This window comes from Periplaneta americana, chromosome 2 (assembly GCF_040183065.1).
Source record: "Periplaneta americana isolate PAMFEO1 chromosome 2, P.americana_PAMFEO1_priV1, whole genome shotgun sequence".
In the NCBI taxonomy this organism is placed as follows: Eukaryota; Metazoa; Arthropoda; class Insecta; order Blattodea; family Blattidae; genus Periplaneta; species Periplaneta americana.
Window position 1 is genome coordinate 132267266 of NC_091118.1, and position 27360 is coordinate 132294625.

The window sequence follows — 27360 nt, forward strand, 5'->3', positions numbered from 1 at the left end:
CCATTCTCCTGTAACTTCATCCCTCTTAGTCCCAAATATTTTCTTAAGAACCTTATTCTCAAACACCCTTAATCTCTGTTCCTCTCTCAAAGTGAGAGTCCAAGTTTCACAATCATACAGAACAACCAGTAATATAATTGTTTTTTAAATTCTAACTTTCAGATTTTTTGACAGCAGACTAATGACAGAAGCTTCTCAACTGAATAATAACAGGCATTTCCCATATTATTCTACATTTAATTTCCTCCCAAGTGTCATTTACAACTTACAACCTATACTTAAACAAAATCTTTAACAAGAAAGATATTTCTCCTCAAGAAGCAAAAAATTCTAACATTCGAAACTCTACATACAACATATCCATCAAGTAATTTGACATATACAGGGTGATTCACGAGAACTTACTGCCACTTACCGAATTTATTTCCGAAGACATTCTGAGCAAAAAATGTCATATAAACATGTGTCCTAATCTCAATATTCTCAGAGTTACATTAATTTGAAATTGTTTGTAAAATACCATTATTATTTAGTTTTATGGGTAAAATAATATTACAGATAAGGAATGAACTATTTAGGAGTATCATTTCTTTAATTAGCTAATATTCTGAAGCTAAAAATGTGTTTTGAATTCCATAGTTGCTTCGTACAGAATTTTTTTCGGTTTTTAACTACAAAATTATATTTTTCTTACGCATTTATGACAACAATTTGTTACAAATCACGTAATTGTTACATTGTTACAAGACCAACTGGCCAACCAACGAAACTGTATGGTATAATATTAAAGAAAGATTTTAGTTATTATCACCGCGGTCTCATGCTTAACATTCGGCAGGTCTTTGAGCGGTCTCGTGAGTAACATTCGGCAGGTATTTTGAAATTTAATTGTATTATTGTTTTCAATTTCTTGTGTCGCTGCTCCAATCACTCTCCCCAATTTCATTGTTGCAGCCAACAAGCTGCTTCCATTATAAAATGACACCTACTTATCTAATCCATGTGGACTAAAACCGATGTTACAATGTCTTGTGCTGAGGACGAACATTAAAGTATGTGATTAAAATTATTAAATAGTTATTATTAAGAGTTAAGAATGTCAACGTACTCGTAATTTATATGAAACAGTAATAATAATAATAATAATAATAATAATGATATGATTACTTATTTATTTATTTATTGATATTTATGTGCTGGGCAACAGCTATTGACCAATAAAAGTCCAGCACAGTGATACAATTATTACATTAAAATGAACAACTATGGTACAATTAATTACTTGAGTTAACAACAAAATAAAGAACATAGATTACAATAATTAATTTACAAGAATTAAAAATATAAAATATTAGGAAAAGGAGTTGATTCATACTACCAATTTGTGTGTAAGGATTATGCAAATAATATTAGTAATAATAATAATAATAATAATAATAATAATAATAATAATAGATTATGATGATGATAAACTAGTGCTTATTCTTATCGAGGAAGTAGACGTGACAACATGACGCTACAAAGCAGCAATTGGTCAGCAAAATTATGTTTTTAAAGCACAGTGCACGTTATTATATGATGCTGGCATGTTAAGTATGAGGCCATGGCGTCCACACCTGTGGAGTAACAGTTAGCACATCTAGCCACAAAACCAGGTGGCCCGGGTTCGATTCCCAGTCGGGGCAAGTTACCTGGTTGAGGTTTTTCCTGGGGTTTTTCCTCAACCCAATATGATCAAATGCTGTGTAACTTTCGGTGTTGGACCCTGGGCTCATTTCACCGGCATTATCACCTTCATCTCAATCAGACGCTAAATAACCTAAGATGTTGATAAAGCGTCGTAAAATAACCTACTAAAAGAAGATTAGGCTGTGGTGATAATAACCATGTCCGAAGGCATTGAAAAGCAGCTTTATTTTTTAATAATCTCTGCATTTGGAATACTTCGTTATTTTTTGAAGCTATAATTAAGTAGGTGCAAAATGTAACTGATAATAACTTGTTTCATTCAAGTCATTTTCATTTCTTCCTATTTATTACTCCTGTTATTTTCGTATATACACGACTTTACTAAATGTTATCTAAGTGAAATAATGACAACAATGTTTGCTGAATAGGCTCTTCACAATTTGACGCCAAAAGCTCCAAACTATATGGCTGAGGCTGTTCTTAGAATACTATTGGAGAAGGCATCCTCGATTGATCTTAATACTCGCCATGGTTCTGTGATGGCTATTGCAGAGATACTGCATGCTCTCTCTCTTGTGGCACGAGAGAATGGTTCCAAAATCCAGGACACAGTGGGTAAGTCATAATTATTTCATTATTCTTATAATGTTTATTTCTTAGATGGCACAGAAAGATGACATGAACCTAATGAGGGAGACTTTTGTAGAGTAGTAACACTATGAATTGTGACACAGGCAAAAGAAAACAAGGGGGAGCCTAAAGGTGGGTGTAGTACTAGATCTAACATGAGGCATGACCCAGTGGTTAGAATATAATTTGATTGAAACGAATTAACAGTTTACATTTGAAACTGTACAGTGTGAAATAAACATACATGCAGGATTGTTTCCGATCTCTGATAACGATTTTGGAATGATGTTATGTGTGTCAGGAGTCACACGACAACTGAACTGTGGTCAGAGGTGACAGACCAGTAGTTAGTGATTTCATAGTCAGAGTGCACGATGTCTCACAGCACTAATGCCCAAGAAAATCTAGCCTTTTGGGAGGGGTACATTAAAAACCTTTCTGATGCCAAATATAGTTAAGTGGAAATAGGTCTAATAGAAGCCTGCAAAAAACGTGGTTGCGTAATTTCCAAGAAAGACATCTTCTGTGTACTTAATAAGACTGGTAAAGCTCGGATGGGATGAATTTATATCATCTTCTGAAGTAGTGCGGCTTGTGACGAGGGATGGATTTTCTTGCTTTTTTCCCTTGGAATTAATCTCATTCGAGATTTGCCAGTCGTATTAAGTACACAGAAGATGCCTTTCTTGGAAATAACAAAACCACTTTTTTTGCTGGCTTCTATGACTTTCATTTAACCTCAATCTGCATATCTTGATGTATTTACTCATATCAGGATTCTTAAAGAGTGTATATAGCTCTTGGTTGTACCTCTTCCTTCATATGCCATTCTCACATATTGGTCCATAAATCCTTCAATATAATATCTTTCTCTCAAAACAGAGGATTTTCTGAGGTTCAATTAATGTTATTCATAGATTATGTGCTGGGCTCTTTTTTTTTAACCAAGAAAACCAACATTATACTGCTCATTGAGCCCAATTTTTTTGTGCATTTGCTTTGAGTACATTTCTAATTTACATAGATTAAATAAAACACTACATTTTCATCGTATAAGTAAAGTGTTATGAATGAACTCATTCATAGCTTACTGTTTTGTCTGTACCTATCTTGGTAGTATCATAGTAATATGAATTCACTTCTGATGGCAGTACAAATCAGAACCATGAATTCTCAGATGCAAACGAGATGTAACTTGGAGGCCCTAGAAGTTGAATAAGATCGAAGCAGAGTTATGATCCATATACATATCGATAACAAAGAACTTCAGCTTCAAAGACATGTCATTCACATAAAAATAAAAGGAGAACATATTTCGAAATTTTATGAACTATATGTGATGCCATGTCAGAATAGAAATCACTTCTATCAATATTCCACTCACAAATATAAATGAGAGTAAATAATATGGAAAACATAATAAATATGAAACTGTGTATAGAAGTGGAAACATCTTTCATTTATAAAGCTATACCACTCTATCAAAAATCTCTTAACATTTGTAGCTGTCACAGTGATTTAAATAATTATGAAATGTACTAAGCACTGCAGTGCACGGACACTGTCAGCATATGACGGAAAGTCCCAGCTGTGCAGTGCACTGGCATCGATGGCAAGGGTTTAAAAATCTGAGAGCACTATAGTAGGCATAGCCAGACATTTCTTGTGCTGTTTTCATGATGACATGTCTCATGTGACAGTTGCGTGGACAGAATCAATTACAAAGAACTTACTGATAGGAATGCACTCTGCACCCCATACTGACATGGCAGTACCATAATAGATGGTGCTTGGAATGTGATCCACAATTTGTTATCCCTAATCACATGAGAATGGAGAAGTTACAATATATTGCTTAAATGTGTAGTTGAAGAAGGGAAAGCATTGATAAAATACAGTGGGCATAACCATCTTTTCAGCTACCAAGTTCCAGTTGGCCATACTGAAGTTTCTACAATTTTACTCTAATGAAGGCTGAAATGTGCTTCTATTTTTATAGGACTGGGAATTGTTGAGCAGGTACGTGACCTGGTTCCAAATTTCAGAGAACGTCAACAGTTTCGTGGTCTGGGAGGAGAACTTATGAAGCAAGCCTGCTCACTCCTAATTGAAAAATGCTCTCTATCTCTAATGCCATTTCATAACTGTCCAATTATTGGTAAGTCTTTGTTTAATGTATTGTTATTAGAAAAAAAAAACATCTTTCTTCACTATTGGAAAAAATAGAATTAATTGTTCATATTGCAGTTTGTATAACTAAACAATATAACTTACAAATTTCGACAACCAAAGCAAAAACCATAGCATTTGTAGGAAAATGCTTGCTAAATAGGAAAATTGTAGTAAATAACACATTTTAGAACAAACCAACAGTTTCAACTATCTTGGCTGCAACATTTCCACTATTACTCCAAAGATACTGAAATAAAGTTAGCAAAATTTTAATAACTGTTAGAAACTATAAAGAGAACATTGCTTAAGAAGGTAAGACCTGAGACAGCATTAAAGATTTACAAAACTGTGGCCATCCCTATCCTTCTGTACAGTTCGGAGACATGGACATAAACACATGCTAATTAGAGGTGGCTGAAATGAGACTGCTCAGACCCTTAGCAGGCTACACACTGTATGACCATAAGAGAAATCAAGAAATCCAAGATGTACTAAAAATAAATCTAATTATAGATACTATCAATCAGTATCGAAACAACAGATATCACCATGTAATGAAAATGCCTCACAACAGACTACCCCACCAAATTCTGAAATACCAGCCAACTGGAAAGAGGGACCCAGGTCGACATTGGAGGAGATGGAGAGAACAAATTCCAACTTGATTATCTTGAAGACTGAATAGGCCAAATTGTCTAAACCGTGACGTTATTGATGATGATGATGATGATGATGATGATGATGACTACTACTATTGTGATTTTTCAGTTTCAACTTTTCTGATGCTGATGTTTGTTCTGATGCGACTTTGAGGCAGTGATTCCCAACCTTTTTTGACTGATGACACACTTTACTGAATGGCTACGATATCGCAACACACTTATTTGTTTTTATTAATAACAATATAATAACAACAATCAGTGATTTTCTTGTGGAGGAAAAGGTGGTGGAACTCTGTGTAGAATATTTTACAGCGGACGGGGAGATGATTACTGTTCACTGTGCGGAAATTTTGTCGTTTTTATTCTCCTATTCGTCCATCTAAGACTTTGAAGGTCTAAGGAGGATTCAAAGAAAAATTAAATTAAAAACATAGTTATTCACACACATATTTTGCTTGCATGATGAAAAATGCAAGAAAACGGTGCCGTAACGCCATTCCAGCGCATTCCACCAGAAAAAGCTGCAGTTCTAAATGTCTTTTTAGTTTATTTGGCACCATCGACTGATTTGACAAAACATTACCGCATATAAGACACACGGGATTTTGTTTATATTCATCTTCATGCCACATAAAACCATATTGCAAGTATTCATCACTATATTTACGAAACACAGTACGTTTTTGTGAACCTTGAAGGGAATTTCAGCGCACATTTGAATTAACACTGCTGTTATCTAATTCTAACCCAGAGATTGATTCAGATTGTCTTTTTCGAATTAAAAATTTGTCCATGATAAAATCTAAATAAAGCGCTTTTCATAAAATAATCACACTATAACCCTCTCATACTCAAACTGATCAATATGTTCTGCGATTCTAAACTCTGTTTATTACTACGTGGGAAGAGTAAACAAATTACTACGCATTGTTGCAAGTGTTCACGTTTCATTGGTAAAGTCTGTCTCAAAATAAAATATACCATATCAAAGACTTCGTTGTAAATAAAAAATGCGTTGTAAAGATACTTTCTGGATGGCATAAATTTATTTTTCAATTCCAAAATTTCGCGACACACTCCATGGAGCTGCGTGACACACCAGTGTGTCACGACACACCAGTTGGGAACCTCTGCTTTGTGGTACAAAAGATGTATTGTTAACACTCAGTGACATCTTGTCTTACACTATTGACATAGCGCAGACGTGCCACTTAGTTTATATGAACGTTCCATTGAGGTCATTATACATGACATTCACTTACTGCAATCATCTGAGATGCTACTGATATTGCACTATTATTTTGCTGACGTGACTGAGCTACTACTGACGTGTTGAAGTTCCATTTGTTAAACTGCTGGTGTTACTGAGATGCCACAGATGTAAGAAATCCTGGTTTTTAAAACTAAAGCGCAAATATGTATAAGGTAACAGAAAAATGTGACATGTTACGAACTTTTCACTGTCATTTTCTTGCTCAGCAGGTGCGAATTAGGTAAGGTCAGCCTCAGCGTATTTTATTTGTTATTGGAAAAAAAGTTCAGTTTGTTGACTAGTGTAATCAGTGAGAATACTTACTCATGTTCTTAGAGAGATTTTATAATGATCACATGACCTTAGTTTCTGTGTAATTGAAAAATTGTGGTTTAGAGTTCCCTCTCTCCAATTTTATGTATATATTTTGTGTGTGTGTATGCATGTGTGCGTGTATAGTTTTCGGATTTATCTTTAAAATTATGATTTATTTGTCACAGTTATATGCTTTTCTTTCACAGATGATTGGCAATCATTACTGGATGAGTGCTTATCTCATGAAGTTCCTAATATTCGTTCGCGAGCTGCATCAGCTCTGCCTGCCTTTTTCACTGAGTATTACCAATTGCGATCAGAACCTGGGGGACCATCTGAAGGAGTGAATGTCATTAAACGTGATGCACTGATTAATGCATATACTGAACAATTAGCAGCAAATAATCAAACTGTTCGCATGGGATTCTCTTTGGCACTAGGTAAGTTTTCACTTGTATCCAGGGGTAAGTTGTCCCAGAGTTCAACTCCGATGAGCCGATTGTTTCTACCTCTTTAACATCGACTATCTAATACTATTGATCCAATTCCGTTCCTTTTTCATAAATGTTAAGGGCATCTAGAAACTGCTGCAGTCTTGCAGGACCTGCAGTAATTTATTTTTATGAATGGGAAAACCTCAGCGAGGAAATAATCTTTATTTTTCCTTGTAGGCTTCTCATTTAGGAAAATTGTCCTTTTACAGTGCTGCTAGTTTACCATGTTACTCGAGAAGCTAGAAAGCCAGAATTACTTATTTGTGAAATTTAGGAGTAGGGTTAGGATTTTGATGAAATTGCATCTTTTTTCTATTAAGCCAGAAACATAACTGCTTTAGTATTTATATGTAATGTGATAAACTGAGTGTTTTAAGACACATTTGTTAGGGCATTTTTTTTTTGCATTTTTTGCCTGTTTCAACTCAAAAGAGCATTTTTTGTTTTATTCGGTCATTTTTGAGGCATTTTCATTTAATTTTGGCCATAAATCCCCATTATTCATGTAAAATAATGTTTATTTCCTTTGATATTTTCTCTACATATTTTGTCCATTATTACCCATTATTTTGTATAATATTTTAATCGTTTTTCTACACAAATATTGCCATTTTAACGTAGTACACCCCATGTAATGGATCAGTCCAACCACCCCTTCAATATAGACTCCTCTATGCCTGCTAGTTCCAGATAAGAGTGGCCTTATGGTGGACTACATGGAAACTACATCAGGTAAAATAATTAAAGTGTACTACTTAGAAAAAATTGTGTAAAATTAAATAAACTTAAATGTCAATACTAGAATTTAATTTAATTACTAGTCTAAATATTAAGTAGTACAAAATCTCTTTTCCTACTAAGCCAGTTATGTAAGATAAAGTTTTAGGGCATTTTAAGAGGATTTTTGAAAGATTTTTAGGTCATAAATTCATTGTTTTTAGGACATTTTTTCATGATTTATAGATCATCAAAATCTTAGCCCTATAATTATGAGTATATATTTTTTCTTTAAACTTATCAGATTACCAGGAAACAATTGGCATTCATACAGTCCTCTGTGTAGATTGAAAACTCAAATAAGTTTCATATCCATTGTTCAAGAATTAAAACAGAAAATCAATATCCCGAATTTAAAAGAAAACTACAAATTAAACCAAACCCTTTAACTCTATTAAATATAGAATATAATCTAAATTTAACAGAAGAAATACTGAAATCAGAAGTAAACACTGAAATACTGAAACAATTGTCTTTAGAGACAATTAATATTAGGTACCCTCCACAAAACTGGCTTCATTTATACACAGACAGATCCTTGATCTCCAGGGAACAAGGTGCCGGTGCAGGTGTTACGTGCTGTCTCTTCTCACTTTATAGATCTCTTGGATATGGAACAACAAGTTTTAATGGTGAAATCATTGCAATAAGTGAAAGTCTCAGGAATCTTCTATGCCACATCAATAAATTTAAGAATGCAGTTATATTGTCAGACTCCAAAGCAGCTATTCTATCAATAGTCTCTAAACACACACCTTCATCTCAAACAGTAGAAATAACTAAAATGCTCTCTCAATTAATATCACTCAATAAAAGAATTGTATTCCCATGGATACCATCCCAGTGTGGAATCCTGGGAAATGAGAATGCGGATGCTTTAGCAAAGAAGGGCAGCACTGCTACTTACAGACCTGTTACTAAATCTACGTTTTACTCTGTGAAAAGATTTATTAAATCTACATACTTAGACTTTAACAAACAAAATTTGATAACACAATGGAACTCTCTGCATCAAAATCCTCAGTTAATTCCTGATTTACCACGCAAATCGTCTATAGCTGCATTTAGATTGGCAACAGGCCATGATTGTTTGGCCAAACACCTGCATAGAATTGGAATATATCAGTCCCCTAACTGCCCATTGTGCAACTCAAACCAAGAAATGGATTCGGAACACCTCAAAATCTGTGCTTCAGTGGCTGGCCATGATAATATCTTTGAAAAATATTGGAGTGCAAGAGGTCAAATGACTTTATTGTCAAACTCCTGGCATTAGAAAACAACAACAACATATTTTTTCTTCTGATTAGGAGCGTTTTCATTTTCAGTACATCCTTTCAAACAAAGAAACAATCTCCCCAGCTGAGTTTCTTCTCCCAGAGTTCAAATTTCTTAGAGAATGCTTACACATCAGATATCATCTCCTCCAAGATTTTCTCTTTGCTCTGAAGGTTAAGATTCAATTCACTGCGTTTCTCCATTTTACCGACTAAAAAGACAAAGTGTCGAAGCTACTCAAGAGTGTTCAAGTTGAGGATACTAAAAATAATTTTCTCTCAAGAATATCACTATTGCTGGTAGCAAGTCATTGAAGCACTGCAGTACTCGTCCTCTACCAAGCCAGCGAACTTCTGTATGAAGAAACAGGATACCATACTCACAACTAAACTCATCTGTCAGGGCTGTGAACAAGCATCTTTGAGAGCACGCGCCTTCATTTGATTAACAGTTTCATAATATCAGTTTACAAATTTTTTAACACAAAGTTTGCAGGTAAATTATGCAGTGATAGGACAAAAAGTTCGGGAAACTATAATCTATTCTGCACAAACAAGGAAACCATTATGAACACCAGTAAAAGTTGGTGCTCCATGTATTATGATACCTACAAGCTTCCTGAATGGAATGCTTTCGGAAGAGGTGAAGTTCTTGAACTCATGTTCTATTACGTGTCCCTTCAGTGGAATAATTTTCCAGAATTCCTCTTTCACTGAAATGTCACTGAAGATCATCCTTACTAGTTGCGCTGCATCAATCAAATCTGTACAATCTTCAAGCTGAAATGATAAATAAAAGCTTTATAAATCACTTCTCAGTTATGAAACTACATCAGCAGATGTAATCTCTTCTCTCCCCCTGACAGTATTCGCTGAAACTCTACTCATTGCTTCGGCCAAATGGTGAAATATAGTCACTAGAAAAAGCAAATAACACCATCTTTTATATTCATATATGCTACTTGTCGCGATTGACTTTGAAGGCCCTTGTGTTCTACTGGTAGATTGTGATTGATGGTTTGGCGACCACTGGCCTAGGTAAATATTTCTAATATTAAGTATTAGTGCTAATTTATGCAGACAATTTTTCAGTTTACACACCACCTAGAAAAAAAGAAACCTCATTGAATTTACTATTTAATGAAGCTCTAACAAATTAAAATATGAACATTGTTTATGCGAAGTTATGAATTAAATCTAACATTATTTAAAGTAATAAATAAATTGCATTTGAAATGCTCTGAAACGAGTTTCAGCTATATTTTCGGTATTTAAGTGATTAAGACGAGGGTAGCTGTCCTCAAAGGCCTGATGATGTTGCCCTTGGTGCTAACAAGTGATGATGCTGTGGATGATGGTGAATTATGGGGATATTGTGAAAAAATATTGGCAAGGGAACATGGGTACCCAGGTACAATCTGTCATATGGACATCTTAGACCACCATAAATAAATTTCATCCTTGTACTCACCAGAATTTGAGTCTGTTTTCACATGTGGAAAATTGATACACTAACCATTCAGGAAATTATTATTACTGTATTTTTTTATCCAATGGCAGGTACTTGACTTTGTGCCATTCACTCAAGTGTTCCCATCTAGGAGTGACTTGCCAAAGCTGTAGTTCTTTTTGCTACCAACTTAGCATTGTCGTTGGCACACCATGTGAAGCAAGGTACATAGCACTGCATGATAATGATTATGATTAATGGAGCAATAATAGAATACTGATAGGGGAAATTTGAGTACCTTACGAAAATGTATCACTGAGCTCTGTCTTTATCCACCACAAATTTTGCTTGGACTCACTGGGATTCGAACCAGTTTACCAGCATGGAAAGCCGACACTCTAGCCATTCAGAAAATCATTGAAAGAATTAATTGATGATTACATTCAACAGGTTTCTTTCCGAAGTTTATGTTGGATGATCAACTGCATATAGTGATTCCAGCCTTGATAGAGTGCTTAAAAATCACAGAATCAACTTCTAAATGGGCAGAAAGTCGAAGAGATGCTCTAAAGGCGCTGACAAATGTTTGTCGTACTGTTTGCACTGGAAAGGGATTAGGCCCAGGTAATACTATTTTTATATCTTTCTCTGGTGTTATATGATATCATTGAGAAATGTGTAGAAGTTGTGTTATAATTTGGCTAATAGTAGCATTTATGGATGTTTACAGAGTTGAGAACACACATAGAGCAGATTTACTGTTGTTTCTTGGAGGGTCTAACAGAATATACAATGGATAGTCGAGGAGACATTGGAGCCTGGGTCAGAGAGGCATCAATGACAGGACTTCAGGTGTGTATGCATCAAGATAAGACAGTATTATATTGAATATACATGATAGAATAATAATTTCATGGACAACAATTACAAAAACGGATTAAATATTTGTTTCGGAATATGTATTATATGTCTTTCTCGTGTTAAATATTACTGTACCTGGTTGACATGGTTCGATCTGTTATTGACCTTCTTCAGAACTGACTGGTGCTGGTCTTGTCGCCTTTTGTTTTGTTTCCTGTGGGGGTGTGTTTGTGTAGTGTAATGTGAAGTCAAAGAGTGTGTGTGTTGAGAATTTCATTTGGTTATGTTTTTGTGTGTTGTATATTTCGCATTGTTCTAGTGTGTTTAGTTTCTGGCTTTTAGGTAGGATGTGTAGAATTTCCATGTCTGTGTTGATGTCTCTGTAGGTGTGGTTAGCATTTGTGATGTGTTCTGCATATGTGGAAGTGTTTTGTAATTTTGTTATGGCTGTGATGTGTTCTTTATAACGTGTTTGAAATGATCTGCCTGTCTGTCCTATGTAGAAGTTGTTGCAAGTGTTACATTTGAGTTTGTATACGCCTATGTGGTTGTATTTGTTAGTTTGTGTTGTTTGTGAGTTGAGATGTTTTTGTAGAGTATTATTTGTTCTGTATGCGATGTTGTAGTTTAATTTCTTCAATGAGATTGCAATTTTATGTGTGTTTTTGTTTTCTTATGTTAGTGTGATGTATTTTTTGTGTTGTGTTTGTGTTGTATTATGTTTTTTGTGATTATGTTTTGTACTTTCTTGTGCTGTGTATTTGATTGTGTTTAGCTTTTCTTTGTAATCATGTTGGTTCATTGGTATGTTGAGTAGTCTGTGTACCATTGTTCGGAGTCCACACCTGTGAAGTAACAGTCAGCGCGTCTGGCCGTGAAATCAGGTGGCCCGGATTCGAATCCCGGTCGGGGCAAGTTATCTGGTTGAGGTTTTTTCCGGGATTTTCCCTCAAGGCAATACGAGCAAATGCTGGGTAACTTTCGGTGCTGGACCCCGGATTCATTTCACCGGCATTATCACCTACATTTCACTCAGACGCTAAATAACCTGAGATGTTGATACAGCATCGTAAAATAACCCAATAAAAAAAAACCATTGTTCGGAATGCAGCTTGTTTGTGTTGTGTTGGGCAGTTGGATGTGTTGTGTATGTATGTTGTTGTTGTGGGTTTTCTGTAGACTTTGAATGTGTGTTTGTTGTCGACTTTTATTATTGTGATGTCTAGAAAATTAATGGATTTGTTGTTTTCAGTTTCTAATGTGTAGTGTAGCTTTGGATGTATTTTGTTTAAGTGTTGATGTAGGTTTTGGATCTGTCATTTGTTTCCTTTGCATAGTATTAGTATGTCATCTACAGATACGTAGATGTCCCGTAACTACTGTCTTGTACAGTAGAAGAACACACAGCAGGTTTAGGGATTAGGAAAACCAAGTGGAAACGTTTATAAATATAACTATTATGCTGTAAACTGCAAACAGTGATTTATTTAGTATATATATTCTCCAAAACATAAGTAAGAAAGCCTTAGTGTTTACTATAGATTATATTTATTTGCCATAGTCGGTAATTGAATATAAATAAAAAACACTGAGACCTGAGAGCAACTTTAAACAACATATTCGGATTCTGTGCATAGAAATTGACCAAAAAGAACAGCTGTTAGTTTCCTGGAGATAAAAATATGTTCCATAGTGCTATCTCTCACTCGATGGAATTTGTTTCAGCTCATACATTCAATTAATGAGGCATAAATGAGTTATTGAATGCACAGAGCATTCTGAGATGCGGTGCACAGCAGTGCTGCGTCCTGGTAGTCTGTGAAATAAAATATAGACTATTATCTGTAGATTTCCTAAAGTTTGATTGTTCTCTAGGCAAAACTATTTTTATACATGTAAAGTATTTATCGCCAAGAGAGTTTGATTTTAGGCATGTTGAGTGAGATTTGGGATGGGAAGTTTGACTTCACTATTGCCATGTCATCATTTTGATTTAAGTCTAAATGTCGGACTTCGTTAATTTTATCTCCTCCTCTAGGACGTTTCGTTGTGCATAATTGTTTCAGGTACTGACGGTCCAAGTTCTTAAAAGTGACCCTTCGTTATTGGGACCAGAACTGGTGACGAAGATTATGGTGGGAATCGCACAGCAAGCTGTGGAGAAGATTGACAGGACCCGAGCCCATGCAGGCAAAATATTTAGTAGTCTCCTGCACAGGTTAGCGGGAGTGAATTTTAAAAAAGGATTACAAATTCGGAATTTTAAGTACATCAAAAAATTATTCTTGTTTAACTGAGAATTTTTTTACTATAATATTAATAAATTGTCCTTTACTGCTACCACAAGGAAAGAATAAACTTTTGATGTCTCTAGTGAAGCACATAGATGGTACAAGATCAGAGCATGGCATTGAAGCTAGCAGCATTTCTGTTCTGTAAATGTTCTGAGTTTTTAAGAAAAGTTCTGGAATTAAATTTACAGAATTAGGTTAGAAGCACATGGAAAATCCTTATGGTTTATATGCCTTGCGAAATTCAAGCTTGCTTTTCCATCATTGAATGCATGAATGAATGAACAAATGAATGATTCAATCAAACAGATCAGTCAACCAGTCAATCAATGAAATTACATTGAAAAAAAAATATATATATACTAGTGGCTTGTGCAGCAAATACTGCTGCAAACTAAGTTCGTTAGACGTTCAAATAAAAAATTTTCAGATTTATTTTCAATGAAGAATACTTGTCTTTTTGATAGTTATTTGCTTCCATAATAATGAAACATACTCCCTCTGAATTGATTTTTTAGGCAAATACTTTTTCTTGAACCTATCCAACTTCAGTTTTTGAGTTTCAACACGAAAACGCAAGTATCAATGTCAGGACGATAGCAGTAGCTATTTCAGGTCATTGTGGATTGTATGCAAAATTTAAAAAAATGTCAGGTTTGCTAAGCTTTCGAACAATAGCATTTTTGTATAGTTGCTGCATGTAGAACTTGAAATGTAGAGCGTAAAATCATTTTATCCTACTAAGAGATCTTGCTGAAATGATCTGGAGACTACACAATTTTCTAGGCCTCTTATTTTATCGGTAAGTAATACCTTTTGATCTTTCCTTAGGAACTGTAATTTTTGCGCTCTCTCGAGCCAATACTGAAGACAATGACACATATCAATATCTACACTACACCGCCATTAAGTATATGAAAAAGACCCAACCTCACTGGGTTAATAAGTATAAAAATATTTGATTTTTAATAACAATATTATTATCTTACTTAAGTTTTGTAGTTATATATAGCAGCCACTCAGTAAATTATAGAAATAAAGATCTAAATTAAGATATTCATAACCATAAAACGTTTCACTTTCATGTCATGAATATAGCATCAGTATTATGTACAATTAATGAAAAATAGATGCATCATGATATCAACTACAATAATATTTAATTTATAATAGTAATAATGTCATCAAACGACCTCAAGTTTCGTAGATTTGAATATCCAATACACAGCTGTACTCAGAAAATTATACACTGCAGAATCAATTTTTAATAACAAATTGAATTGAGCTCTAAATATGTCGGCAATCCTGCAGGTCATGGCCTTCGTGTAATTGCCTATTGTTTATTGTAGTGTGTGTTTTGTTCTGAAATTCAATCAAGTCGGCCGTGATTGAATAAACTTAGTTTTCAAAACTGACAACAGATGGATTTTGGAAAATAGGAAAATTATGTAGGAAAATTGACACTTCACTAAAAACTACTACTTTTCCGAAAAACTTTGGATGCCAGGCATGAAAATGAGGGGTCTCTCATTAAAATCCGTTCAGCTGTTTTCCCGTAATTTCCATTACCAGTTCAAATTATATATATAGATATGTATACAGTAGATCCTCTATTATCCGTAGTAATGAATGTGATGGGCTGAACGGTTAATAAAAAAATGGGATAATCCGTGCCATAAAACACTTTCGTAAATTTAGTGAATAATGCGTACACTTTCGTAATTTTCTCCATGACTTTCTATTCAACACGCTAGGTAGTGTACCAGAAGTTCACTGATTTATGTTTGATTGTTAACGACGGGTTTTTAAGGGGCAAGGAAACTCTTTGTAATGACTGTCTGTGGGATGATAGGAATAGTGGAGGTCTCAAATTGTATATTTGCGTACTTCATATGCTTTAGCATTGATTTTTATTAAATTGCACAAGGATGTGACGCCAATCTCGTATTCTGAGATGGCCCACAGTTTCTCTTTCCCTAAACCACTCAGTTATTTGCACTTTTTATACTTAGCACAACATGATTTCTTTTGATTCCCATGGAAGACATTTAATATAGAAGTTATACAGCACGACAACTCAAACAGTAGACCATACTGTGTTAGGGTTAAAGTCTTGTAATAACTCTTCTTCTTCTTCTACTGGCATGCAGCTCTTAAAGTTTAGCTAATGCCTCCTTAATGATGACAGCCCATTCCTCTCTATTCTTGTAATAACTCTCTCTAGAAAAAGAAACGTGCTGATATAATGTACAGTGCTTCATATATTTCTGTTGCAAAAAAAAAATCCGAGAGAAAGACAGTTGGGTAATTCGCCAATCGGTTAATAGGGTGATGGATAATCTATACGCTATATAAACCATTACTTGCTTTCATAATAGTATGCATACATGTGTAGATTGGTAAAAATTTGTGTAAATGTGTTTATATTCTGTATGTTTCAGTGATCCTCCAGTTCCTAACATTCCATATCGTGATGATCTGATAAAAATTTTACCAGCAGCAGCATGTGAACGAGAAATAAATTGGATTGCTGAATCAGACACATTCCCACGATTTACTCAACTGTTGGCATTCCAGCCTTTTACATACAATGTACTACTTGGTCTGGTGGTCAGTGTTGGCGGCCTCTCTGAAAGTCTGGTAATATTTGATAACTATATATATATGTATATTATAGTAACTATAGAACACAGTTGAGTCGACGTGAGTAGCGCAGTCAGTATAGTTCTGTGCTCGAGGTTGCGGGTTTGATCCTGGCCCGTGTGGCATATAAGTGTTTAAATGCGACAGGCTCATGTCAGTAGATTTACTGGCATTTAAAAGAACTCCTGTGGGACAAAATTCCGGCACACCGGTGACACTGATAAAACCTTGGCAGTTGCAAGCATCGTTAAATAAACCATAATTTTTTTTTTAGTTTTTTTTAACACAGTTGAATTTCTTTAGAGTGAGAATTATTCAGAACGAGAACTTCGTTATAAATGATCTTTAATAGCCACATAAGCATATACAGTAAAACTTCCTTTATATGTTTTTATGGGATCTGAAGAAAAAAATCGCATAAGTAAGAAAAACATATTTGAAATGACATTTTATAACATCTGAAGTATATAACATTTGAAGTCTACATGAGAACAAGTTAAGTCAATGTAGTAAAATATTTTCACAAGAGAAATTTTATAACTTCACAGTTAAGGCATCTTTGAGTCCATAAAATTTATGACACACTTTCTTGAAGAATATAAGATTATTTTTAGAAAATTGCTTAAGAATATGTTACTTTGATTTACGTTGATTGTTTTTTTACTTAGTTTGATTGCCTGTAGACACAATCCAAACTTAATAAAGCATATCATATCTATCTAACCAACCAACCAACTTATTGTAAGATTTCTTCATAATATATGTATTACAAATAAAGATTTTCTATTCTAAATGTGTACTGCATTCTCACGAACTAAATTGAACTGCACTTAGTGGAAATCAGCTGTAACTTGACATTCCTTTAGTCTGTGTTATCTGTCCGAACTTCGCAACACAAAACCTTCCCTTCTCGATGCAGAGGAAATATACACATTATTTCCTTGGCAGTCGCATTCAATATTATAACAGTAAAAGGCTAACAGCATTTACTTGAACAAAATCTGTGAAATCTGTTACCTGGTGAATGTTCTCTACTAGAATGGTGAAGTTTAAATAGAGAAATGTAGGAATGTTGATTAGGAAATGGGGATTCCCTACAGAAACATTCCTTTGTCTATCGGAATTGTGCACCTAGATTTAGAAAGTTGCAGATGTTACTCATCAACCTCTTATTGCATACAGTAACTACTATGTAAATTCTATATTACCAGTATTATGTAAATTCTGTAAAGTACCTGCTAGCTTAAAGTACCCATCATTGCCCAGGTTGTATTTTTAACAAAACTAGTTGTTAAGACATTCGGAGACCTTGGCAACTCAACTATAGAAACCTTTAAATCTTTCGTTTCACATCTTTGTTTTCTATTATCGCCAAGCAACCTTGATTATTGTTGTTGATTAGAACTGAATAGAAAAAAGCTACAAAGACTAGTGTTGATTACAGGTTATTAATTCAGGTACTAACACATACTAATACAGTACTGTATTAAAGGCTCTGTCAGCTTAAAAATAAAGTGGTACTCAAAATAAAGGTTTTGTTTAGAGAAATATAATGGTGAAAACCGCAAGTTTCTGCAATGCTCTGTTCTCTCAAAACTGCGTGTATAATGATACATCAGCTGTAGTCGTGAAGTCATAACTCCAGGTAGTTCAGTGCGATTCTTCCTGAGCTTCACTCAGTAGCGTTTCGTACAGTGAAGCAACTAGTGTCTTATTATTTTATATATAAGTTTGTGTGCTATTCTATCGGAAATGCCTCATTGTTTTTATTTTGGGTGTTCACATACTACAAACACAGATATTGGAATAAGTATTCATGTATTTCCTAATCGCCAAATATCATGGAATAGATTCAAAGCGTGGGTGAATTGAATAAATCGGCGTAATTTCGAACCCACCCGAAATTTCATCATTTGTTCTGAACACTTCACTCAAGAAGATTTTGAAATTACAGTCCAGCTTAGAAATGAACTTCTGCATATCAAAACAAGTAGATCGGTTTTAAAAAAAAGTGCAATCCCTTCTTTAAAATTGAAACCAGGTGAAATTAACTGATGTCATCGAAGAGAAAGACTGGTGCATTTGTAAGGAAGAAGATTATAAAACAAACAATAGACGAGTCATTTACATGTTCATGCAGCGAACTTTGTGAGAGTGTACGAAGAAGTAGGGACCAGTGATATCCAAGAACAAACGAATGATTATGCTAATTTAATCACACATACAAATTGCAATGAATTAGGTGTGTAGTGTGAGGTGGGGAGTGAAATTTTCAGGGGTATTTCAAACTGTGAAACTTCTGAAAGTGAGGATGTATCCTTTGTGAAACAACTAGTAGCAGTAGTGATGAGTGCACTGACTCCATAGGAGAAGCGGTTTTACCGAAATATAATAATTTAAAAATAGACAAGAGTGCTATATTTTTTATTGTGTGGGAATGTTTACTCTCTCTGTTCGCCTTTTGTTGTAAATGCGGGAAAACTGTAATTTCTGTCTAGGGGGTTTTCATTATCTCTCGAAACTGAATGCAGTGCTGGCCATAGATGTGTGTGGCAGTCACAAAAAACATAAAGAAACAATCCTCTCTTACTGTTAAATTAACAACATCTCTTTACACTAATGGTGTAAGTTTTAGTGTTTTCAGATCTTTTGCTGAGACTTTTAATTTGCACTTCATGTCTCCTACTTCGTTTTATAACATTATCAACAGCCATGTTGCGCCTGCGATAAAGAATGTGTGGTTGTAACAACATAAGAATATAATCGCAGGTAAACAAAATGAAAAGGTTTGGTTAGCCGGGGACAGTCAGTTCGATAGCCCAGGATTTTCAGCAGTGTACATCACTTATACAGTCATGGACATTACCATTGACGAAATAATTGACTTTGTTGTACTTCAAAAGGGACAGATTAGTGGGGATTTAGAGAAGCCGACATGCGAAAAAAATTTTATCTAGATTACTTGAAAATGGTGTAGAAATTGAACTTTTTCTTTCCGATCGCCATCGAGGGATCCAAGAAACCCCAGGATATCAAATTGTACTTAGATTAGAGGACTTCGGATTTTCATCCTCCCGTTAGAAATTGCCTCATAGGGTGAGATAAAGTTTTAAAGTTTTCCTTTTTTCGAATTGAGGAAAGAAAACAAACTCATTATTACTCTTACCTGAGAACCAAACTGATTGGAGTGTTGAAACTAGGGGAGGGGGTGGATTGGATTGTCCATATGTCATTACAGCCATCTGTTTTTCTGGTTGTGAAGTAGGCTGACCAGACGTTCCCGATTTCTGGGAACAGTCCCCGGTTTTGAGTTGCTGTCCCCAGGGAGCAAATGTCCCCGTTTTGTCCCCAGAAGCTTTGATTTTGTTTCAATAAATTTTACACATAAATATTTAAGGATCGTGATGGAACTGCTGTGATTCAAGCACATTTCTGAACACTTCTCAGTATCAGACAGAAGAACCAGCGAGCACAGTATGAGATATTCTGCACTCTTTGAGAAGAACATAGCATCTTTATCTTTGGTCATCTTAGCATTCGCGTTGCGTGGAAGCATTAGAACTGTGGCAGCATCCATTTGTAAGTAGTTCAAAAATGAGAAATTTTATGACAAACCAACAGGTGATTTCAAGAAAAAATTCATTCCGTTTGAAAATCTTCTCAAAATAGTGTCATTAATGATGTGTCTTTCAGTCAGTAATTCATCAGTAGAAAGACATTTCTCCAGAGTGAACTCAATCTGGACTGATAAAAAGTAAAAAAAAAAAGTTGAAACAGTTAAAGCTTTGTTAGGTCTACAAGTGAAAAAAAACTTTCATTCCTCATTTGAAGAACTTAGTGTGAAGTTGTATAGGAATGAACAGATCCTTAAAAAGATACATTCTTCAGACAAGTACTTGTAAAATGTGTGTGTTAGAATTCAGTGTGTACAGTAGGCCTATCATGTGGAACATTTCCATGCATGCATCAGTACTGAAATTGAATTCTTAATAGCTATAGTTATCTATATACAGGAGTTAGTGTGTTTATGCATTTAATTCAGACCTTTAAGATACTCTATAAATTTAATATGCAAAGTTCTATCGTTGTATCTACTGTTACATGTATTTTCTTTAACATTTCAATGGAGAGTGATTAGGTAGGTGTTTGTGGTTTTTCTTGAAATTGCTGATGTCCCCTGCTGGACCATACAAAATCTGGTCAGCCTATTGTGAAGGCTATGCAAAATCTGTTAAATATCAGTCAGAGCATGTAGATTTGTATAGAAATACATATTTAGCTACTTATTTACTTACCTACTTATTTACTTTGACTTTTATATATTAGATTTATATGTGATATTCCTTTGTTCTGATTTTCCGACAGGTGAAACACTCAAGTGCATCACTTTTCGCCTACTTGAAATCTCTACAGGGTAATAATGAAGAACTAGAACGTATCTGTAAAACTATTGTATGCATCTTCCAGAATCACCAGAATGTGAGCAGGGTTACAATTCCATTGTTTGGGTTTCTGGATTGTTTATTTAGTTCAGGCTGTATCCGTTCAGTGTTGGAAAACCCTCAGTGCACATTTGCATCTGATATATTGGAACATGTGAAACTTGAAACAGGGAAGACTCGTGAAGCTGCCAAATTGAAAGGCAGTGTGGATGTACTTAGTCACTTAGTTCAGGTGAGTAACTTACAAACTGTTTTACAATATACTGTACATATCCACACATGTAGAAATGATTTAAAGTGAATATTTAGATCACCTAGCTAAAAGGGTGCTGTAGTAAAAGTCAAATCAATACAAAAGCAAAATTACACAACGCCAACAAAGTAAGGTAGTATGTGGAAAGAAAATAATTAATAACAATTTATTAAACAATAAAGAATAGCAAATCTTCACACTGGCAAACTAGCAATTCCAAGAAGATTTTTGCCAATTTTATTTTATAGTTATCAACCTTGGAAAGACCTAAGAATCATGACAGATGTGCGTAAAAGGACATAATGTAAAAAGATTTTCTAAAATTTAGAAATATTCATTTTTATCTTGTCAATAAAATCAAGATACATTCATAATTTTAATATAGGACACAAATCAAATCTCCATCTATCTTCTATTAATCTTACCTGTTATACTTACTTCTTACTTCTTAATACATGTGTCCAGCTATAAGCTGATTACATGATGTCCACTGTAAATCAAATATTCAATTTTCCAGAGTTGTGGATTGGTGAGAATTTCATGTGACGATGGTTTTTCATTATTTCCTGCAGTTTGAGGTTGGTGTTATTACATTGAAGTAGGATATGTTCTATTGTTTCTTCTTCTGTTAAAAAATTTTGACATAGTGATGACTCTGATAATTTAAAGCGATGTAGTTAAGATTCTGTAACAGGGTGTCCAATTCTAGCCTGTACGCCAAAAGTTTGTATCTGTCTGGGGATATCACAGTAGATTTTAATATTGTTGGGTTGTTTCAAAATTTTCCATAGTGCTCTTCCCGTTTGTCCACTTATCCAGTCTTCTGTCCATTGCTTGTTTATTATGTTATGAATATTATTTATTATTCTATCAAGGGAATCTGTATGTAGGTTGTGGTATTGGTAAAAGATTTGATGCAGTTTTAGCTATTTCATCTGCTGTCTCGTTACCTTGCACTCCACACTCTTACCTGTTATATGTAAAAAAAAAAAGAGTGCAGTATTCATGTATTACTAGGGTAACCAGATGTCCAGATTTTGCCAGATGTATCTTACTCTTCTTTATATTTTGTGAATGTCTATCTGGCTTTCAAGGACATAAAGTTCCAAACATTGAAATGAAACTATAAAAATAGAATGTAAGGTTGAAAATGTCTGTCATGATAAGAAAAACGCATACACTGAAGGGAATTTTGCTGTTCGTTATAAAGACATGTGGTGATTCTGCTTCCAGTTTTTTAGTTGTCACATCAGAATCTGGCATTCAGTACGATTCCTGCTTCCTTCTTCAGTTGTGCAAACAACAATCGTTTAGCATGTTGATGCTGTGCTTGTTCAGTAAATTGTACTTACTTTTCAATTTTATATTGAAATGTTTTCAAACTTTTTCATTTAAAGATGTCGAAAATGATAGGCAGTGACGATCAAATATCAGATGACAACGAAAGGAAGTATAAGTTCAGCAGGTCTACGAGATTCAGATCTAGATATCCATAGTTCATTCAGGGTCGTTTAGGAACGGAAACAAAATGTATGGTGTGTGACTTAAGTATCTGTGGCATCAAGAGAGGTGTTGAATTTTGATCATCACTTAAAAACAAACATATTACGCGATTTTGAAGTTCATTTTCCTGCAGCTGGTGACATTTTGTTTCACACCAAAACTCATGAAACTAGACAAACATGTTAGTGCAACTGAAGGTACTTTGTCATTCCACACTGTGAAACACCGACTTACAGGTCTATGGACTGTACATCACCACTACTTCCAAAACTGTTTGAGGATTCAGAGATCCCTAAGAAGTTGACATGTGTGGCAACAAAAATGGAAGCTATAGTTAATGAAGTGTTTGGCAGCGCATTTTCTCGAATATGCACTTAGATCAGTTGAGGGACAGAACATTTCCGGCTATAGCAACAGATGTCAGTAATCATGGTAGCTTGAAATTACAGTATTTCCTGTCATTGTATAATATTTCGACTGGAAAATATGTGTAGATAAAGTGTGTAAAATTCTAGATTTAAGTAGCTATGAAAATGACAGTTTCAGATCTTCCAATTAACATCTTAGAAAATCATGACATCATTGAAAAACACATTTAGTTCAATTTTATAGGTATTAACAGATTTGTTTCTGGTTGCCCTTCTAAATAATGTTTTGCCAAATGATTTCACGAAATAGGATGTCCTGCTCATATTCTCCACAATATTTTACAACATAGAACTGATTTATTACCTGTTGACATAGAGTCAATAGCCCTAAAAATTTTCAATTTCTTCTCAGAATACATTCTTCACATTGAAAAGCTTAAAAGAGTTGTGTGATTTTATCAGCATCAGTTACGAACAGTTGCTTTGCCACTACAAAACACGATGGCCAAGTATTTTTCCAATTATTGAGAGGATTCTTAAGTTATATCCTGCACTGAGATGATATTTTTAGTTGGAGACTGATGTCCCAAGAATATTGAAAGATTTCTTCAAAGAAGAGTTTTGTGAACTCTATCTTTCTTTAGTTCATTTATTCACGAACGTTTTTCATACAAAATAAAAGATCTAGAAAAGGAACATAGTTATCAGAATTCTGAAAGTATCTGGAAAATGTTGTTTTCTAATGCCAGGCATTTGACAATAAAGTCATTTGACCTCTTGCACTCCAATATTTTTCAAAGATATAGTCATGGTCAGCCACTGAAGCACAGATTTTGAGGTGTTCCGAATCCATTTCTTGATTTGAATTGCACAATAGGCAGTTAGGGGACTGATATATTCCAATTCTATGCAGGTGTTTGGCCAAACAATCATGGCCTGTTGCCAATCTAAATGCAGCTACAGATGATTTGCGTGGTAAATTGGGAATTAACTGTGGATTATGATGCAGAGAGTTCCATTTTTTCCCTTGAGATTGTGTTATCAAATTTTGTTTGTAAAAGTCTAAGTATGTAGATTTAATAAATATAACAGGATTGTAAGACGAATATCAATGGATACCTGTAGTGTATTTGCCAATTGTGTTTATTCTTTAAGAAAATAAATAGAAATTTAATATGTTGTCAGGCTTTTTTCTGAATGTTCTTCTTTTTCCCTTCAAATGTTTTCAAAATGTTGATCTGGTTACCGTATGTATTACAGTCTTAAATGCATTGCCTAATTATCTTGAAGGTCCAAGAGAAAGTTTAGAACAAGATTGACAAATTTCTTTGTAATGATGTAATAAACTCCGTTCATCTTCTTGCTTGTAAACAGTACATTTCTGTATGAATGACATAAACGAACCAAAATTCTCATTAAAAAAAAATTTTTTTTTTCATTTTTTCACTTGTGCTGTTCATTATTTGTTTGTGTTTGAACAATGGCAATGTCAATGTTCTTATGCTGCATTAAAAGAAGAATGTTGGAAGTGATCCATCTCTTTATTTCAGGTGAGTGGAGAGGTGTCAAAACGCTCTTTGGTACAGCTGTGCATCTTATTGTGCAACAGATTTCTATGGGTTCGGAAGACAACAGCTAGCAAACTGTATGAGGCTCTAATGCTATATGGAGAAGACAGTGTTATTCCTGAAGAAAACTTGGACGAGGTAATGACTGTTCTCAGTGATACCAATTGGGAACAGGAAGTAGAAGTAGTGAGACCTATACGCAACCAATTATGCACATTGATGGGTATTCCAATACCAAAAGTCGTAGCAAGTATAAAAGCAAATACAGTCCGGTCATAGGACCAACTTAACTTACTTTGTCTAAAAAAAAGTCAGGGATTTCACTTAATGTTTTCGACATCTCCGAATGTTTCTTTCAAGATACTAATTGGAGTTCCAGCTTCAGTAAACATAGTTATGCTCAAATATTTTTACAGGAAAGAAAAAGGAAGGAATATATTTATTTTTCCTTACGATAAATCTATATAGGAAGTAACATTTCTCTGCTATTTAAATATAACCTTTATTTAAAATCAAGTAATAGTATTGATTCAACTACCATGTAATAAACATTATTATTAAATAATTAATTTAACTTCTAAGAAAATACATTTTTTACTATTCAGGTTTCTAATAAAAAGTTGTATGCCCGAAGTTGCAGTAAACTTTAGCATTTTAGGAAGGTTATGTGCAACTGTCCTTTAAAAGAATCGAAGCTGTCCCTGTTAGGTATATTTTAGCACTAAAAGCCACTATGTTTTCACGGGCTTAAATATTTTTGAGTGAAAAATTTTCATGCATTTTGGTTAATGTCAAGCTTCTTACGCTGCATGTAAAATGTAATTACATATATCAAAAACCTCAATGCTCACATTATGTTGTTAATGTACGAAAATTGTAATTTCAGTTTATCACTCAAGTTTTGTTATCATGTCTGATGTCCTAATGTAGGGTAAATGAATTTTCAATACTCATTAATAAATTGGTTCTAAATGCTGTTGCAGTTTCATAACTGGAGGAATATCTCCTATTATTGTGAATTTGAGTAACATGTTTTGATTTGCAAATGGAACATGGAAGAGTGTAAATTTGCTTACTAAGTAAGTGTTTATATTTGAAACATGATGAGTGTGTAGATGAGAATGGGTAGGGTATTGTCTTCATTCAAAGAAGATACACTGCAGAAAGTCCGTTCTTTTCAGCGAAACTTTATTAGAGAAAATGTTACAAGAGAGTAAGTACTTTATCATAATGAAATATTATATTGCTGGGGTTCTATCAAAACCTCGTATGTTGAAAAGGACTACTTTTCAGGAGTGCAAAAAAAACTGTTTAATTTCTATGACAAATATGCAATTTAAAAAAAGAATTTAAGTAATTGATACAAAAACAGTCTAGAAAACCTATGGAAGTCAAATTAGTGGAAAACTTATGTTATTTTAGTATGGGTATTGTCAACATATGAGGATTTAGAGCATAAATTTAAAGATTCACATAAACATACGAGGTTTTATTACTCTAGAGTTGATGGAAATTCGGAAGGCGATTGTCTGCTAGCGTTTGCGTCGAGAGAGACAGAGAGAGCAAGGCAGCGTACAACATTGCCACATAGTACTTCACGAGCACGTGCAATACAAATAGCGCAGGAGAGAATTAAAATTATCAAAAAACAATAATGACCTTAGCCGTTGATTACTGTAAACATGACACCAAACAAACCCTCTTTCCTTCACTAACAATATTCTTTGCACGGTTCTCAATCCCACACCACATGCTTCTGCAATCGTTTCTTGCATGTTGGCAATGTTGCTGGAAGCATCAAGATGGTTGGCAGCGTTCTGCTCATTAACGTTTTTAAAATAATTATGCACCTTAAACACTATTTTCCGCACCTGCTTGTGTAATACTTGTCTTTTTACAGTCTCTTCTTCCATTTATTTACCTTATATACACACAGTAAATGTTAGTTTTACTTATTCAATGTATTGAAAAACTCGCATGTGAACAAACGAACTCGGGAAGTGCTTGTTATAGACTGGTTCTGATTGGTTCTACTGTACAAGCTTGTTACGTCACATACCAAAAATGCTACAGCGCATATAGAAGTTAACCGCTTTCCGAAATGCCGTCTAGTCTAGTCAGCATACATAATAATACTTTTCTTGGTGGAAAGTTGAGAAAATGTAGTTACATATATTAAAACCTCAGTGCTCATGTTAAAGAATCTGAGTGCTCTTTTTGGGAGGCAAGAAGCAAAATGGGTTAAATGATCCCAAAAACGGCCATTGGAAAACAATAACAACTTGAGAAAAGAAGTTGTTAATTTTATAACAAATGAACTAAATGTCTTGCATATGCCAGTATAGAATTAAATACATTTTGGTAGAATGAACAGACCTTTAAAATACTGCAGGTTTACATATTTGACAATTCTCCTCTAATATTAATATTCATTTTAATGAAGATGTAGTGCCAGAAGGACGCTTTGTACATCCATAGTGTAACATCGAAAAGTAGAATCCCCTATTGCCTGTTCCTTATCTTTGGATTTCTCATTTCTTGCTAAGATCTTTCTTTCTTGGTGAGCATCATGCTCAGATTGCGGAAGACTTCCAACACTGTACTGAGAACACATGTTGCATTGAAACTTCTAAGGTGCATACAGACTCAGGTTAATTTCATGGAAAACTCTTTGAAAAGTACTTCACTGTACTACCATTTTGTTCTCTGCTGC

The 27360-nt window shown here is 34.4% G+C and overlaps 1 protein-coding gene across 1 annotated transcript in view; it reads left to right on the forward strand.

The window, feature by feature from the left end:
- Positions 1-25624, forward strand: part of Tbcd (tubulin folding cofactor D) — a 45158-nt gene extending 19534 nt beyond the window's left edge. Inside the window, exons 9-17 of the mRNA XM_069818447.1 lie at positions 2118-2304; positions 4319-4477; positions 6927-7160; positions 11169-11342; positions 11449-11570; positions 13646-13797; positions 16312-16510; positions 20879-21187; positions 24630-25624. Of these exons, the coding sequence (XP_069674548.1) occupies positions 2118-2304; positions 4319-4477; positions 6927-7160; positions 11169-11342; positions 11449-11570; positions 13646-13797; positions 16312-16510; positions 20879-21187; positions 24630-24926 (1833 nt within the window). The 3' untranslated portion in view covers positions 24927-25624. The remainder of the gene's footprint in view (positions 1-2117; positions 2305-4318; positions 4478-6926; positions 7161-11168; positions 11343-11448; positions 11571-13645; positions 13798-16311; positions 16511-20878; positions 21188-24629) is intronic.
- The last annotated feature ends 1736 nt before the right edge of the window (positions 25625-27360 follow it).